The sequence below is a fragment of the Pelobates fuscus genome, chromosome 4 (genome assembly GCF_036172605.1).
Source record: "Pelobates fuscus isolate aPelFus1 chromosome 4, aPelFus1.pri, whole genome shotgun sequence".
NCBI classification, from domain to species: Eukaryota; Metazoa; Chordata; class Amphibia; order Anura; family Pelobatidae; genus Pelobates; species Pelobates fuscus.
Window position 1 is genome coordinate 64,390,719 of NC_086320.1, and position 18,613 is coordinate 64,409,331.

The 18,613-nt window shown below is 39.6% G+C and overlaps 2 protein-coding genes across 2 annotated transcripts in view; both read left to right on the plus strand.

The window, feature by feature from the left end:
- Positions 1-246: 246 nt before the first annotated feature.
- On the plus strand, positions 247-7,242 carry LOC134607774 (UPF0669 protein C6orf120 homolog). The gene is made up of 2 exons (XM_063450323.1): positions 247-319; positions 6,270-7,242. The coding sequence occupies exon 2, from the start codon at positions 6,297-6,299 to the stop codon at positions 6,849-6,851; it is 555 nt and encodes a 184-aa protein (XP_063306393.1). The 5' UTR covers positions 247-319; positions 6,270-6,296; the 3' UTR covers positions 6,852-7,242.
- TRIQK (triple QxxK/R motif containing) overlaps positions 247-18,613 on the plus strand; it is a 55,702-nt gene continuing 37,335 nt past the window's right edge. The window contains exon 1 of the mRNA XM_063450325.1: positions 247-319. Coding sequence (XP_063306395.1) covers positions 259-319 — 61 coding nt within the window. The 5' untranslated portion in view covers positions 247-258. The remainder of the gene's footprint in view (positions 320-18,613) is intronic.

Here is an 18,613-nt window from a genome sequence, read left to right on the forward strand (position 1 = left end):
CGATGCTGGAAAATAGTATTGTATGTATCAGGATCCTGTAACGACCTTTAGACAGAGAGCAGTCACTTAGACCTAAACCTCGGGCTTGAGTGATGGATGATGCTGTAATACAATTAATTAGCAGTTAATGCAACAAAAAGCTGATGCATCATGTTGTACATTGCAATGCTAAATGCTCTATATTTTTTGTTTCCTTTAAGATTTATTGATCCCCCTCCCCCCCCCCTCCCTCATTTTTCTTTATGGTAGGAATAGAAGATGGGTAGAAAAGATGCGGCATCAACAAGAACCCCAGTCGATCAATATCGCAAGCAAATAGGTACGTTGTCATACATGTAGTTAATTGCCATCAGTGATATGCTGAAATTTGTAAATGTTAATGCAGGCTACTACAAAGCTTTTCTTACTCGATCACTTGCGTATTTTATATGAAAGATGGTAGTCTCAAAGTTGCTCAGACAAAAAGAAAGCGAGGGGGTGAAAGAAATAGATTATGCAGACATCTTTCAAACTCAGAATCTCTTATTTATATGACCTGCAGCCTTGCCTAAATCTTCAAACAATCCTCACTGGACCTAGGCAAAGACCGTAGGCCCCTGGAGACCAGCCTCTTTGTTCAGTCTACAGAATTGCAAGCTAACAAAATGTACAGAAACTAATGTTGCAGTTAAGGAATGCTCAATAAATAAGGTCAGAAAATGCTTTGCTAACAAAACTCTGAAACTTGATTCAGTGAGGGATTTCTTTATAGATCAAAGCGTCTCGCTGTCTGTTATATGCAGGACTAATTATTTTATTTTCAAACTTTGGCTGCTTCCTTGTAACATATTTACCTATTCTAACTTTTTTGTAGCTCATAAAAATAGTTTGCACTAGAACAAAACTTCAATGCATGTAATGAGTAAAAGGTATAAAAGGATTTCATGTCGCTAAAAACATAAAATTGTTTTCCTATAACCATTGCAGTTCTAAATTGTGTTTTGTGTTCACAAATTAAATAACCCGTACTATACAAAAGAGAAATTATGCATTTTTAAATACAGAGATGCTGTCTGCTGAGGCTACAGCGTGCAATGATTCACCAAAACTGGACAGTAGAAGATTAGCAAAAATATGGGTGTAAAACATATAAATCCTTGGATCCATTTTGTCTCGTGTCAGCCTCTCTTTAGGCAAATAGTGATGTAATGGTTTTTGGGCATTATTTTCTTGGCATAATTCCTAGCATTAAAGCGGCACTTTCGCAGTCAGGCTGAAGTCCCAGACGGTGATATCACCATTGGTAGTCCAGTGGCTGAGAGAGAGAGAGGGGGGGGGGGAAAGGGGCAGGCAGGGTGAGATTACTTAACTGAACCTGTCTGACGCTGCCATCTTGATTGAGCTACTCCTCTTCAACTACGTCACTGCTGTACTCGAGAGAATACAGCATTGAGGCCTATGGGGAATCCCAAGGGATGCACCATAAACCCAGCCAATATCCTGCTGTTTTCACTAATGAGGCGGAGGAGAAATACAGAGACAAAGTAGTCCCTCTCCTATTTAATTTAGTCCCTATATTGTCTCTGTATTTCTCTTGACTGGGTTGGATTTTCAGTGAAATTCCAATGCCGTCATAAGTATTTTATAAAGATGTTTTTTTTTTTTTTTTTTTTTAATAAGTGGATGACAGTGCTGCTTTGATACAAATTGAGTATTATTAAAAGGCCACTACTTACCTTAATACTACCTCCTATGTGCATTTATTTAGAGCTAACGTCTCTCGTTCTTCTAATGGCTATTTCCAATACAATAACAAAGACCAATCTCCTTCATGGTTCAGTGAACAAAACAAGAATTCAGTGTACTTCACTCCTCAAGAGTCCCCATATCGCAATCCCATGGCGCGCTTTTGGGATGTAGCAGCACAAACTAGCATCAGACATCAGAAATTTCTCAGCCACTATTGGTCGTCCCCTATTTAATTGAGTAGTTCAGCACTGGGAGATGGTTTCATTCATGAAAGCAATCCATGAAACTGGACACCACAAACTGCAACATATTTAATGACTTTGCCAAACTGCTCAATTTTGTTTTTCTCATCAATACAGCTAGTTGTGGATACTCCCCTTCTGTGTATACCACACAGAACCAAAAACATTCTGCCGCAGGACTGATGGAATATAAAAATCCAGAATGCTTCTGCCAACTTAACTTCTTAAAGTGAACATGTCCAACGCAAATCTACAGGCAGTGAAATCCATGCTAGTAAACTGATAAAGAAATGTGTAGATTAGTTTTTTTTTTCCTGTTCAGCACATTTGGATTATTAAATCGGGGGGAGTTCTGTCCAGATTATTCACTAAAGTATGAATTGTCTTGAGCAGGGCTGTGTAACATGTGGGCTGCATACGGCCTGTAGAGCTCACAGTGGAGGCCAATCATATGGTTATGGGACTCAGGAGGGCCCCAGTTAGGCCACCGGACCAGGTTCCTGTCACAGCATTTGATCTCCCCCTGTATCCTACTGGGAGGAACAGAGTTCAGGTCACTACCTTGTGGGTAGACAGGAGCAGGCACACAGTAAGGGAGTCTGGAATCTCAGACCCTTGTCATCTTTGACTAGCAAGTTAACACTGGACCTCTGGTAAGCCACCCTCCAGCACCCAAAACTTAACGAAAGTGGAGCTTGGCATAAAATGTATGTGTGGCAGTGCATTCGCCCCCTGCATTTACATGCCAATAATATGTACAAATACACCACTGGATTCAAACAACACTAAACACAGTTTAACAAAAAAAAATAATAGATTTCACTATAAGAAAGTAATTGCATACATGACATTTTGTAAAGTTGTTCTTGTAAGCGCTTCCCTTTTTCGGGTGTGTGTGTATATACATTTTATGCATTCAACCCTCCATACCTATTTCAGTGGACTATTTGGCTCTTCAGAGTATTAGTTTGACACTCCTGCTTCGCATTAAACGAAGATGCACAAATGCTTAAAGCAGTCATGTCTACAGAGCTTTTTTTCTTTTGTTTAAAGTGGTAACTAGTCTGTAGGATCATTTAGGGCAGCACTCAAATAGGTTTTTTTTTTTTTTTTTTTTTTGGTCATTTAAAAAAAAAAAAAAAAAAAAAAGTCCAGTGGTAAGAGTGAATTGCTGATCTTGTTTTTGTTTGGGTTAAGGTTAACCTGCAAATTTCCATTATACATGGTAATCCTGTACCATACAGCACTGCAACACTGTAATTTTCCGAACACCTTCTTTCACTGCATTACTGACTGGATAAGCTGTTGAGGACGACTGCGAGTATATGTATTAATTTTAGATTGTGTGGGTTTTTTTTTGGGGTTTTTTTTTTTTCCTTCTACCCAATCAGAGCACATCAGACATGCTCAGTTTGTCCCTTGAGTTGACTTTGAAGTTCCCCATTTAATCTCTAGCAGGTTTGAATTGTGCACCCAGTGTATGATTGTTATATGAGATTTTAGAACTTTTGATCTGAGACGGTGTGCTGGAGCTTATGATGCAAGGGTTGTTGGTTCAATTCCCACCTGAGGTGTCCTTTTTATTTTTTATTTCTGCTCATTCTGTACAAATGCGTTTCAGGGGTTATGATTTCAATCCCTGCGTTGTGATGTGTTATGGTGAAAATTGTCACACTGGACAAACTGCTGTCTATGCTTTCAGTTTGGCTACCCTGGAATTAAACTTGAAAATTGAAATTGACTTTTGAATTCTCACTTTGGTAAGAAAATATTAAGAAATGCATAATTCTGTTGAGAATTGTATTCTTTGTCTTGGAAACAGACATCTATATATCTATATCTCTGTCTGTACATCCATGGTCGTTAATGAGAGTATGTCCAACAATAAAGGTTAAGGACCGCATATGTACGTGGCAAATAGGAGCCCTGGACTTACCTGTACCGACGATCCGCGGCGATCAGTCAGGGAGTCCCCCTGCAGCAGCTCTGACCACCCCTGCCCTCCAGGGCCATGTGATCACCCCTGCCCTCCAGGGCCATGTGATCACCATGATCACATCACCGCAATAGGACTCTTGTAGCTGCCAGTCCCCCATGCTGCTAAAAAGTGAAAAGGAAAAAAAATAAAAAAATTATAAAATGAATGTTATACATACATGTATAATATATTCTAAAATAATTAAAGCATTTTTTTACATTCATTTTATATATATATATATATATATATATATATATATATATATAATTTTTTTTATAGTAAATTATATATTATGAAAATAATGGTATCTTTAGAAACTGTATATAATATGTGAATACAGTAAATGAGTAAGAGGAAAACTACAACTAAACATGAACACTGCAGAAATGTAAACAGCCCTGGTCCCAAACAGTAAGAAAATTGAAAAGTGGTCTGTTCACGAAGGAGTTAAATCTGTTTCTCTTCATATAGAAGCATAGCCCAATGCTTCCCAATGAGAAAAATCCCTACAAAAGTATTGTAGTCATTTTGGTACTGAGAAAGGAAGCCTTCTTGGCTTTCATTAAGTTCTATTAAAGTGTCTTCTCGTGGAAACAACATTTTTAAACAGCAAACGTGTGAAAGACCCTCAGACTGCTTGTTGAGTTAGTTTAGAAGTCTGGAGAGCCTCTAAGAAAAATGTGTAATTCCTCTGTTTGGCACAATGAATCAGTAGGAGGATTAGAGGAGGCAAAATAGTATTGGTAGACTTGTGCATAGGAGAAAAAATTGGGTTTATCTCAAATAATTGGGTTCTGATAGTTATCAATTTGAGATATAATTAATATGATTTCAGACATACTGATTGTAAATTCAGACTCCACACTCCTAGCTTACATTAAAGAAACACTTAAGGGTCAGGAACACAAACGTGTATTCCTGACCCTATAGTGTTTACCCCCCTTAAAAGGTAATAAAACCTACCTTATTTCCAACATTGCTGACCATGCCCCGACCCACCTCCAAGCTGAAGTCAACACAATTTGTTTTCAGCCAGTCCAAAGCTTTCCCTTTGGGAAAGCATTGGATTGGATGAAATTGTAAAGGAGGCGGGACAGGGATGGGGCCGAACATCGGCTTGGCCAGTCAGCAACTACTCGCCATGCATCATGATAGGACTAAATAAATAAGTACCACACTTTCCATTTACACACCACCTTGTATGGAGGAGTTCATATACATGAACAAGTTATTCCTCATGTCACTGGTTACATAAAACCCCATAAATAAAAAAAAAAGTTAACTAAATAGAATGTCATATAAGGGTAGAAAGGTAGTAACAAACAAATAGTGAATAAAGTTTCTTTACTGACCAGCCTCTATCCATGAACTTGAGTTTTGTTTTGGTTTTTCTCCCCATTGTGCCTGGAGAGAGATTTGGGCAGTGGTGTTTCTCTCTGTGTCGGTGAGTGTGTGTGTGTGTGTGTGTGTGTGTGTGTTCGATTAAGTGTCTCCATGTACACTGTGCAGCACTGACCCAGGAAGCGCCTACTTGGTTACAGTCACTAGAGTGTTAGCCCTGTAATGGAAAAAATAGCTTCTCCTGAAAAATGGTAATGTGTGTTTTTTTTTTTTCTTTAAGTTGTAGGGTTAAAATGACAGGGACATGGCACCTACACCACTATTTGAGATGAAATGATCTGGGTGCCTACAGTCCTTTTAACTATCCCACCTCAATTGGTTCTTACTCGATCTGTTCACAAATGCCAGAAAAATGCACATACCTGTATACTGCAAGATATATACATATTTATATTGTGTATGTATTTTGCAGAAAACCTACCTGATTTTTTTTAATTTTTGGTTCGTCTGAATAGTTTGGTCAAAATTTATGGGAACTGAAATGCCAAATGGACTAATTTTGGACCATCTAAACAATTGATTTTGTATTTATTTTTTTTAGCCATACTCAAATCTATTGATCTGATATTTTAAATTTTAGGCTTTAATAACCATTTTTGTCTTATTGGCATTTTGCAGGTTGGTTATAAACTTTTTTTTTTTTTTTTTTTTTTTTTTAATCTAAAATTTAAATTTCACTTTGCATTCCCAGCAATTAACACACATTCGTTTTACTTTCACATATTTTTTTTTTTTTTTACATTGTGTTCTTTAACATTCTCTAAATGATGCACCAAATCTTGAAGTTAAGACAAAAACCTCTTCATCACATTTTATAATTCATGCTACCTAAATATACTGTGGGGTTTATAGATGACCTTTTAATTTCTTATGTCATGCACATCAGGCAGGCCACTGATCTCACTTATTTTTTGCCACAGGAAATTGATGTCAAGCCGAGTAGAAATATGGTGGCATACTGGAGAAGAATACTTTTCCTTTTAGCATCCTACAAGCTTTTTCTGATTGAGTGCACAACAGATGAAGTTCCTGGTGAATGGACGCTCCTTCATGTAGTCGAGGGACAAATAGGGGCAGGGAACTACACTTATTTTGGGTTAAATTATGACGGAAAGATAATACTCCAAATGCAGAGTCTTGCAGGTGATGCTGATCTGTACGTATCTGCTGCAACCCTGCATCCAAGCTTTGATGAATACGAGCTGCAGTCAGCAACCTGTGGGCTTGACATAATTACTGTGCCAGATCACTTCAGCCGGCCAGTGGGCATTGGCATCTACGGACATCCCTTTTACCAGGAAAGTGAATTTGAGCTGCAAATATTTTATGACAAAACCATCTACGATGATCCTTATGCTGATGCCTCTTTTGATCCTGAAGATGTAGAAGCTAGTCAAAAAAAGCAGGGAAAAATGCCACAGGATACATCTCAGGAGGAGAAACCTGTGCTGAAGGATTTAATAATCGGGATACTGAAACTGATCCTTGAAATACTTTTCTAAGTGCGCTTTCGTTAGTATTCCATACATTCAACGCATTTATCTTTTTTGTAACTTGCAACAACTGGAATTTTTGTTAACTTCAGGGGCTAAGTGCAGGAGCAGCTGCGGTTTCCTTCTTGGCTGTGATGTTTAGCAAATATTTACTAAAAACGTCCCTCTTGAATGTTCTCTAATCTTGCGTGATGAAGCTTTGGTGTTGATGCTAGAACCACAACACGGACTAAATTCTTCCCAAAGCAGGGGATATTAATGTTGCTGTAGGGATTTAGCACTTTGCATTGTTTATTAAAATAAGTAACTATTTCCACACTGTAGAATTTAATTTGGTAATTCACAATGTATTTTGATTAAGAAAACTGTTAGACTGGAATCTGTACACCATTTTTGCAATGCTGTTGGGAATAAAAAAAAAAAATTCTGGTGCTGCATTATATCATTTATTTTTTTTGCTTTTGTTACAGTAGAATTATTAATTTACACCTGTGGAGGGCAATCCCATTATCGAGTACTTCCCTTTGTGGCAGGCAGTTTTTACATCTCGATAATATGGGTAAACATGAACCTATCACATGGCCTTGGTATTGGCCTAGAAATTATTCCTGTATTTGTAATCCATTTGCAAAAAATAAACAAACAAGCAAGTGGCTGATCCGATCCACCATTGTCCCCCTTTTCAAGTGTATGGGAGTAGGACTAGGCCAGTAATTTCACATGTATGTACATGTGCCGTACTTTAGTGCTTTGCTATATAATGTTTTGGAACGCAAGTAATACATTTTAAAATATAAAATATTAAAATGCATCATGATGGGGCTAAATAAAGTACCACACTTTCCATTTACACACCACCTTGTATGGAGGAGTTCATATACATAAACAAGTTACTCCTCATGTCACTGGTTACATAAAACCCCAGAAAAAAAAAAAAAAAATCAAATAGAAGGTCATATAAAGGTAGTAACAAACAAATAGTGCATAAAGTTTTTTTTTTTCCTTTACTGGCCAGCCTCTATCCATTAACTTGAGTTTTGTTTGGTTTTTATCCCCATTGTACCTGGAGAGAGATGGGTGTGTTTTTTTTTTTTTTTCTTTTTCTTCCTGAATTGAGTTCTCTGGGGTGTCCTATGGTTTTTGACCTTCTGAAACATTACCAGAACCGTATCCTTATCAAAACGCTTGAAACACCTCCGTAAAACTACAATTAAATCAACAGAATTTCCATATGGGATGGTTGTTAATCAGTTTCTCAGTGCCTGCTGTCATTTTATGTAATTTTTTTTTTTTTTTTTGTGTTAAATAGTACTGCAAACTTGGTGTTCAGGCTTACTTGAGTAGGCATAACAAGCAATATTCTATATAATTCAAGAGTTTTGGAAAAAAACTAGCTATAATTATTGAAGAGGACTGCGATTTATAGCAGTTTTTTTTTCTATATATAGCCCAGGGATGCTCTAAAGGTAGATCCCAGATATTTGTGGGCGTTTCAGGATTCCAGGTGGGCGGTAGGGATTTTTTAATTTTTGAGAGATTGGGTGAGCAGGCGTGTCCGAGCCGGCGGTACCCCTGTGACCGGGTACCGCCATCACCACCTGCGGCCCCGGCCCGCGCGGCAAATTGCTGTCAGGGCCACCCGATGGATGTGGATTGTGAGGGGACCCGGTCAGCGCTGGGAGCTTTACAGCGCGACCGCGACCCCTGTGATTACATCATCTCTGCTGGGAGGAAGTAATTCCCCGGTCACTCCTCCCAGCATACAGAGAGCCCGTGCGGGAGGAAGGAGGAGGAGTGAGTCAGTGGGAACTCTGACTCCCATCCACCTGAGCCACCACTGGACCCCAGGGAAAGTCACCCTCCTGCACCTTAAAGGTGAGAAACAGGAGGGTGACTTAAATATGTTTGTTTGTGTATGTGTCTTTGTATGTCTGTGTGTGTCTTTTCTTTGTGTGTGTGTTGTGTCTTTGTGTGTGTGTGTGTCTGTCTGTATGTATGCCTGTCTGTTATAGTGGGCTATAGTAAGTAATAGTAAGTGGGATACCTAGCTCAGCCTTCCTACTGGGCATTTCTATACGGAAGGTTACAATTTTTTTTAAAAAAGGTTGGGAGGGGAGCTGACGCACAGATGAGAAATCATATTATGCGCAAACAGAGAAGTCGTCTGAATATCACCGAAAGAGGAGACCTTCGTTTGTTCCTTACGAAAATCGAACCAGATATCAAATATTTAGTCTTGCAGCATCAACCTCAAGGATCTCATTAATCACTAGTAAAGGTAATTTCAATTTACTTTATTGTTTTCTCATTAAACGTTATAAAGTTAAAAACATTATAAACTTGCATTAAGTAGAAATAAAAAGATAAATGTATGTACCTTTTTTTTTTTTTTTTTAAAACTCCCTCCTTTCTAAAAAATATTCCGCACTTGCGCGAAAACTTGTGGGCGGTAAGGACATTTTTTCCAACCAAAAAGATGCATTAGTGGGCGGTAGGTAGAAAAAGGTTGACTACCACTGGTCTAAAGGAATGCAAGGCATCACAGGAGATGTAGTTCTACATCACCTGGGGATCTACCCATTGGGCATCCCTGATTTAGCCTATACTTGTATCTGCTCTTATCACTTAAATTGGTTGCATGGACTAGGTGATTTACTAATGTGAGTTTCAAAGTTAAGGTCAAAATAAGCTAACGGAAAAATTCAGCTATTCTTCTCTTTTGGCGATTTTGACCTTAGTTGAATGCTAGTAATATAAAGTCTGTATAACCGGTTACAAAAATCAATTCTAGATTAAAAACATGAGTGTTTCTGTAAAGACATTTAGATCCCTAGATAAAGTTTGTCCTTGTTGGTCAAATCTCTTCTCAATCTTTAAAAGAAGAAAAGGTTTTTCATTTGCAAATCAACCTAATAAACATAACAATCCACACTCTCTATCTAAAACAGACTATACTTTATCTCGTTCTTCTAGTAGCAAAATAATGAATAATTTGCAAGAATCATAGAAGAAGGCCATTAATGTCATGCGACACAGGTAGCAGCAACTGCTAGATTCATGAACAACTCAATAACCATCATGAGACAAAGTAACTAGGTCATCGTTTTTGACTCTTGGTTGGGAAGGGCGCCAATGTTACAATATTATAAACTACATGTAAAATTTGTGTATAGTAATTCATCACAGACCAGAGCGCACAGTATGAGCATTTCTCAAACTGGCAAAAAAAAAATTAAATACGTTTTCTAACCATCAACTGCTTGAATCAAAAAAAATAAATCTAGAAGAACATATTCCATATGGAAAAAAGCCTTAATGTAGAGGAGAAAAATGTCTTCCATTCTTACTTTAATAATTCTAGTATTTTATAGTAATCCTTATTTGAAAGTGCTATATACACTCATCAGAAGATAGGACCAATCCATCGCAACATGAGCACGGCTCTGTTAAATGTGGGCTGAGAGTTTAAAATTCCATGCAAACCAAACTAAAAGACCAACTGAAATATCTCAATACCAGCACATAGTGGACATCATATTAAAGGGCCAAATGCAACCCTAAGGTTACTAAAGTGAGCTACCCACCCGAGGTATAATGCATTACCAATGTAACATTATCATATGGATTTACACTATTGCTCTTCCCTTTTCAACCTCTCTATATTCTGCCCTTTCACTAGGAGATACTGTCTGAAAGTAAATCCTCTTAGAGGCCTTAACAGTGTATACAGGAAGCCATGTTAAAATAAAATAAACTCTCTTGTGTATCATTTCAGTGCGACTGCAATTCTTTCCAATTTGCTGGTCATCTCTTTGGCAAAGTGTTAAACCACTATAATAATACATTTGTTGTTGGCTATTTTAACTTTTTTTTTTTTTATTACAAAAAAATCAGAAGGTGGGGATTCCAGAAAGAGGGTGTTGGGTCAAATTATTTGGGTGACATATATTTTTATTTTAAATACACTGCACTTTTTTTTTTTTTTCTGGTTTGAAGAGTGTGAGTGCAAACGTAGCAACTGGGTCTGAGCCTCAATGGCTTGTGGACTGTGAGTGGGGGCGGTGACTTGTGTATTTAATAAAGGGGACAGTGGACGTAGGAACAGAAGGTCCACTGGTTGGAAAACAGAGAAAATTTGCAAATTGCCGGTGCTAAAGCGTCAGACACAAGTGTCATGATATGAGAAGATTCTCCGCAAGAAGTCGACCATCTATCAAAGGAACAGGAGAAAATGATAGGTGTATTACTGCACCTTAAAGTGGGTGAGCTGAATACTTTGGTAAATAACAAAAAACATCAAAATGAACACTAACCAATTCAGGCCAGGATAAACTATTCTTACTATACTATCTGAACTATATTTAATTATAAACTTTGTTCTTACGATTAATGAGAGAGGTCTAATACACTAAAAGAAGGCATGAAATCAGGACCAATACTAATTTCGAAAGTCTGGACAAAGCTCAGTCATGGACATTGTAGCGGAGAGCTGATAGCCCACAGCTATTCTCCACTTAAGATCCCAGTGAGGCTCAGGAACAAGGCAATTGTAAATCCACAAGCAGAGTTTCCAGCAGGTAAAATAACACTGCAATATCCCAACAGCAATCCCAATAACTGGACGACACACCGTTTCAGGAGCAGAACTGACAATCTTTATTCCAGGGTTCCTTATAAAGCATGCTCCCATGCAAGGGAGGGATTCACCTCAATTAGGACAGTAACCAATGTTGTAACTGTTACCTCCCACACATCTCCTCCCCTCAGAGTGACTCATAATCCCCTTAATTTACACTGTACATTACCCCAAACCTGGATGTACCCCTAAACTAGTACATAACATTAATATTAGGGTACCGCTAGGTAGCCCTGATCTGGGTGAATAATCTATCCAAAATTCACCCAGATCGGACCAGGGGTTCGGTAGTTAGGTGGAGGGTGAAGTTTGACCGATCGCACACGAGGTGGTAGCCAAAAAGGGTTCCATACGTTTAGGCCCTGCGGTCGGTCTCCGTTTGGCAGTTGAAACCTACAATAATCTTAGCCATCCACACTTAAATTCACCTGCATTACAGTTCCCTCGTTCGGTACCGAATGGGGCTTCGTTAGATCCCTCCGTTCGGTAGTTACGGAGCTCTGGAGGTCTCAGCGGTGTTCGGTTGTTTGAGTGTCCGATTTGAGTTCCAGACACTCGACCACCAAACACCGCTGAGATTTTGATGCGTAAGATGGCCGAACAGCGGCCACCCAGGCATCAGTAATTAAGGTTCAAGGTGTGGTTTTTGTGAGAAGTGTGAACGCCTAACGAGGCGCACACTTCTCATTGGGGTGGTCCAATGGTTCGGTAGTTTCATTCACATGAAACTACCGAACCGACATACGAAAGTATACATAAACACATGAATACAATAAACGAATACAGTCACACATGTAAGTTATAGGACAGGCTTAATGCATTTCGCTACAGACATGGTCGGGGCAGGAACGGACATTTGTAGAACAGCAGCCTGATGCACATAAGGGCTTGTAAAACCACAAATGGGGCAAACAATACACCAACACAAATGTATAAAAGGGTACAAAGGTCGTGACTTGTGTTATTTTAGGTTAGTTTGTATCCAGAAAAATGATGCATCAATACTGGTGGGACTGCAGTTGCATAGATGCAGATGTGTCAATATTGGTAAGTGATCTTGTAACACAAGGAGGCGGAATGAGTACCACTGGAACATGGTGGGTGTCACTTTAGTATGCATCAACTTCCACAAGTTATCGGAGGAGTGGCACAAATGTGGCCTCGTTATATTAGATTTAAAATGTTTCTTTGATGTGATGAATTTCCTGCCACGTGAGTGACCTGTTCTGCATCTAAGAGTTAAAACGGACATCCAGCCAGCTGCAAGAGACATGTGTGGCAGATTGCGGAGGATGTTGTCAACGTATCGGAAGATCGTGGTGAAAAAAATGTAGATACACTGAAGACGTGGCAGGTTGACAGCAAAAGGATTGTAAAGATAACTGCCCATGAACTGAGAAAAGTCAAGCGTGCAGCTGCCAAGATGCCACTTGCCACCAGTTTGGCCATATTTCAGAGCTGCAACATCACTGGAGTGCCCAAAAGCACAAGGTGTGCAATACTCAGAGACATGGCCAAGGTAAGAAAGGCTGAAAGACGACCACCACTGAACAAGACACACAAGCTGAAACGTCAAGACTGGGCCAAGAAATATCTCAAGACTGATTTTTCTAAGGTTTTATGGACTGATGAAATGAGAGTGAGTCTTGATGGGCCAGATGGATGGGCCCGTGGCTGGTTTGGTAAAGGGCAGAGCGCTCCAGTCCGACTCAGACGCCAGCAAGGTGGAGGTGGAGTACTGGTTTGGGCTGGTATCATCAAAGATGAGCTTGTGGGGCCTTTTCGGGTTGAGGATGGAGTCAAGCTCAACTCCCAGTCCTACTGCCAGTTTCTGGAAGACACCTTCTTCAAGCAGTGGTACAGGAAGAAGTCTGCAACCTTCAAGAAAAACATGATTTTCATGCAGGACAATGCTCCATCACACGCGTCCAAGTACTCCACAGCGTGGCTGGCAAGAAAGGGTATAAAAGAAGAAAATCTAATGACATGGCCTCCTTGTTCACCTGATCTGAACCCCATTGAGAACCTGTGGTCCATCATCAAATGTGAGATTTACAAGGAGGGAAAACAGTACACCTCTCTGAACAGTGTCTGGGAGGCTGTGGTTGATGCTGCACGCAATGTTGATGGTGAACAGATCAAAACACTGACAGAATCCATGGATGGCAGGCTTTTGAGTGTCCTTGCAAAGAAAGGTGGCTATATTGGTCACTGATTTGTTTTTGTTTTGTTTTTGAATGTCAGAAATGTAGATTTGTGAATGTTGAGATGTTATATTGGTTTCACTGGTAAAAATAAATAATTGAAATGGGTATATATTTGTTTTTTGTTAAGTTGCCTAATAATTATGCACAGTAATAGTCACCTGCACACACAGATATCCCCCTAAAATAGCTAAAACTAAAAACTACTTCCAAAAATATTCAGCTTTGATATTAATGAGTTTTTTGGGTTCATTGAGAACATGGTTGTTTTTCAATAATAAAATTAATCCTCAAAAATACAACTTGCCTAATAATTCTGCACTCCCTGTAGAGATTAATTGAATCAATGCATCTCTATGAGGAAAGTTCAGTGTCTGCATGCAGAGGGAGGAGATACTGAATGTTTGGATGTATTTTAGGCAGACATGGCCCAGGAAGGATCTCTAACGGCTATCTGAGGTGTGCCAGTGAAGTTATCACTAGGCTGTAATGTAAACACTACATTTTCTCTGAAAATACCGTGTTTACAGCAAAAAGCCTGAAGGTAATGATTCTACTCACCAGAACAAATTCAATAAGCTGTAGTTGTTTTGGTGACTATAGTGTCCCTTTAATTATTAGGATTGTTTTTCCCCCCCCCCTCAGACTTGGTACTTGTTACTGGACCAACAAAAATAATGCTCCACCCCTAGATTGTGTCAACAAACCGGCTAGAGAGAAAATGCCCTGTCAGGTCCATTTTTTATTATATAGAAAAACTTGCTCCTTTGCCCTGGAAATATGACACTGGTCATCATTTTGCGTTCGATATCAAATCCACGCTCTTTGGTGGACCAACTCCAGTACAACCCGGCAGGAAAGGGCAAGTCCTAGGTACCACAGATAGAAGAAAATGCCTGTGCACTCAAAGTTATGTTCATGAGTGGACGTTATTAGTCAACGCAATGTTTTTGCTCTGCCTCTAAACCTTTATCAAGAATGATAGTGATTGTTGTCTAAGACAGAAGTCCACGTCTTCCTTAATTCAAGAAAATCAAAACATAGAACTTGCAGTCCTACTTTAATTATTTTTAAATTATTTATTAAACGTACTATGGAAGAATGATGATTACTTTTGCTTGCATGAGAATTCCTATGGGTATGTTGTTTTTTTTTTTTTTTTTTTTGTTTTTTTTTTAATTCTTTATTTTTCACGTGCAAAAAATGACAAACAAGCTTGAGTCGCCACGATAGCTGAATCAAGCATATTAGAAACAATCAGCGTAGGACAGATACATGGTTATATATAGACAGCACATTTTATATTTAAGTATGAATATCAACGTATGTAATCACTAGCTTAGGTCGTGATGTAAAGTTTGAGTGGCGTGAGACTAGTGTGTAAACCTTTCTTGGAGTCTTTACGTTCCAGATCTAGGTGTCTCTGCGGGACCTGACATCTCCTAGGTATGATGTGTGTGGTCTAACTGTGGCTTGCATTTGTGTAGTGCATGCGTGGTGCCATTAACCCGTGGCCAGTGGCACGAAGGGAGACTAAGTATCCCCGGTTACCGGGGGGGGGGGAGGGGGGAGAGAGAGTCAAGCTCTCTTGGTGGCCTTTCGTACAACGGGTAAGTGTGTAGCCGTGGGTATATCTGCTGTGGCAGGACTGCTGGTGGCACCTTGTCTTCAGGCTTTGTAAATTATGTATGTCCTGCGCTAATATAAAGTTGTCAGCAATAAAATAGTAAAACAGTTGTAGCCAAAACATAAGAAACATAAGACAAAAAACAACTGAAGTTATAGTAAGAAAGAAAAAGTCAGCATCTTCTTCATGCTTTAAACTGGCTCCTTAAACAAATGCTGTCATTGCTTCAGAATAGTAATACATTTAACTATATCAATGATTAGAGGCTAAAGACGTTATTATCAGCATTATGTCAGTCATGTTGTGCCCTATGAAATTAAGAAACGATAAAAGTTCCATGAGGGTTAAGTCCATGAGAAGTGTAGTGTGGAGCAGCAACCTTACACAGTCCATGGGCAACCAGTGTGGCAAGTGTCTGTAGCCTCTGCGTCTCGTTTCAGGTGGTGGCGGTCGCGTGGGATGCCGCCTGTCTTTGCCGTGGCACAAATTCCTGCGCTCCTACCGAGTGTGCCCCAAGTCTGCGGCTTGGGATGTCCCTCTGTGTCGAAGTGCCTTCCAGGGTCGGTAGTGTGTGGTTTAGTTTTTCCAAGGCCACTGTGGCTTCTTGAAGGTTCCGGGCCAGCATGGGGCCATTTGCGCTCTCTATGCGCAAAGTTCGACCGGGTCCCCAGCGGTATCGGATCTGTTGTTGCCGTAGGAGGGAGGTGGCCTGCCGGAGGGACCTTCTCCAGGACAGAGTGCCACTTGACAGGTCTGCGTAGAAAGAGAGGGACATTTCTTCAAAGGTGTAGGTTGGCCGGCCCTTGATGGCATCCAGTACAGCCCTTTTATCTCTCGTTGATTGAAAGTGGAGGATTACATCCCCCGTGGCTGTCGGTGGTGCTGTAGTTGGTTTTGGGAGACGGAAAATCCCGTCTAGCAGGACCGTTTTCGCCATTTTAGGAGACAGTAGTGCGATTAGCAGCCGCCTGGTAAGGTGAGGGAGTTCCGCCTCTGGTATTGAGTCCGCGACCCCTCTTAGCTTTATGTTGTTTTGGCGTCTCCTATCTTCCTGGGTAGCCATTTGTTGTGCATGTAGTGTTGCTTGCTGTTTCAGCTCACATACTGCCGCTTGCAATTCCGCTATTTGGCTTGTTTGTTCTCTGGAGGTGTTTTCCACCGTTCCCAGCCGGGTGCAAAGGCCACGTAGCTCTGACCTGATTGTGGCCACCTCTGTCGAGATTTTTTCGTGGTGTGAGGCCATGAGTGTCGTGATGGCCTCCATGCTGACTGGTGTGTGGGCTGATGCAGGTGGTCGAGTTCTCTCAGGCAGTGGGATTGAGCCTGTCTGTATGGGGCCCCCTACTTCGTCCTCGGAGGTCTCGTCAGAGAAATCGGTGCATCCTCCGTGCAGGGACTCCATTGTTGCGTTTGTGGCCTTGCGGGCCTGTCTCCACATGTCCCCGATATTCATACCCTGACTGGGTTTATCGGGTTTAGGCTTCTTTGTCTTCCTGCCCATCGTTGTCAGGTATGTTAGGGGCACTTTGGGGGTCCGTTGAGCCGTGGTAGTCGCCAATTTCGGCAAATTAGTGCAGTTTTCGACGGGAGCTCCTCGGCCATGCGACTTTCCCCGCCAGTAGCTTGGCTCCGCCTCTGGGTATGTTGTTTTAAATGTAGTTTTGAGGTTGTTTTTTTTGTTGAATCTGCTTAAGTTTCAGCCAAATTCTAGTAACAGACTTAAAGTGGCACTGTCAGGCTGAACTTGCCTTTCTCCTGGTGTTTCCTCTTCCTCTCTCAGAATCTGTTACTACTTCGTCCTATGTATTTTTCCTACGCTTCACTTTCTTGGACCTCAGGAGGAGCTTAAGTCCGCTCTATTTCCTGTGTCAGGGAGAAGGGTGAGTACTTTCTTTGACACAGGAAATGGAGCAGACTTAAGCCCCTCCTTTTGTCAGAGAATGTCAGGCATAGGAAAATTAAATTTTAAAGAAAAACAGATTCTCAGAAGGAATGACAAGAGGAAATTGTGGCTTGACAGTGCCGCTTTAATTTAGAAGATCAGTTGTCCTATCTACGGGGAAATTGATGGTCAGTTAATGGACAGATTCTCATCTCTTAGAAGTTAACCCAAGATTCTCAATTCCAATCTCCCACAACTCCCTAATTAATGAATGATCACAGCAATATAACAATTATCTGAGCTTTTACATGGGTAAATTGTTCCACCAAATGTTGAATGTATTATTATTATTTTTTATTTAGCAAATTATATTTTGAACATTTCAAATGATACAGGAATGTATAAAAAAACAAAACCCTACTGATTATTTATACAATTTAAACACTGAAATGTATTTTGTATTGACAAATGAGCGAATGGGGCTATTCTCTGAATCTTTTCTAATTAACACTTGAACATGCATTTGTTCAATAGCTATTGGATCTTTGCATGCTTGTATTTCGTTTAACCATTTAGTTTCCATCCAATTTTAATATTATTAGGGCAGAATAAATAAACGAATGGATCCATAGCGGTAATGCTACTTATCCTATTTTCTAGATGTGTAGGAGCAGAGATTAGAGTTATGAATCAAGCTTGCTAATTGAATGTTTCATTGAGATATTTTTGCCCTACGTCCTGCTGGCTGGAATCTGCTTGAAGAACATAGTTATCATAATTAAATTCTACTACAGATTTTATCAGCATGATACCAAGTAACATTATTTAATAGGGTGATAAATGAATACTTTTTGACCCTTGTTTTGCTCCTGTGGCTATTAATTCTTTTGTTCTTGATGTTTCTCTTTGATGAAATGCAAAATAAATTAATGTAATTGACTATGCAATGCCAAGTGCCAGTTCGTGTTGGTGTTTCACAAGAGCAGAACTGCCAAATCGTTTTTTTTTCTTTATATTTTTTTTTTTGTGCAAACCTCTTGATTTGATGTCTTGTAGAATGAACGATTTTGTAGTGGTATTTATTCAAAGGAATACATTAAAATACACTTTTCATTTTCCATTTATTTAAAGGAACAAATTAAAATACAGTTATATCCAATGCCAATGAGTTCTACTTATGTTACGTGTGTGCATTTTTTTTATTTTATTGTATATATATGTGTGTGTTTCTCTTTTTCCAATCATCTCTCTCATTGTCCTTAATGCTGGCCCAATATATATATATATATATATATATATATATATATATATAGCATGGTGTGTGTATTTTTATGTATATTCAGATTCTTTAAATAAAATATTCATCGGCTTTATTAAAACGCAATTCAATTTTTATTTTCTTAGAAAACGTGGAGCTAATGT

Excerpts from the sequence above, each read along its gene's own strand:
- LOC134607774 (XM_063450323.1), top strand. The coding sequence starts at position 6,297 with ATGGTGGCATACTGGAGAAGAATACTTTTCCTTTTAGCATCCTACAAG.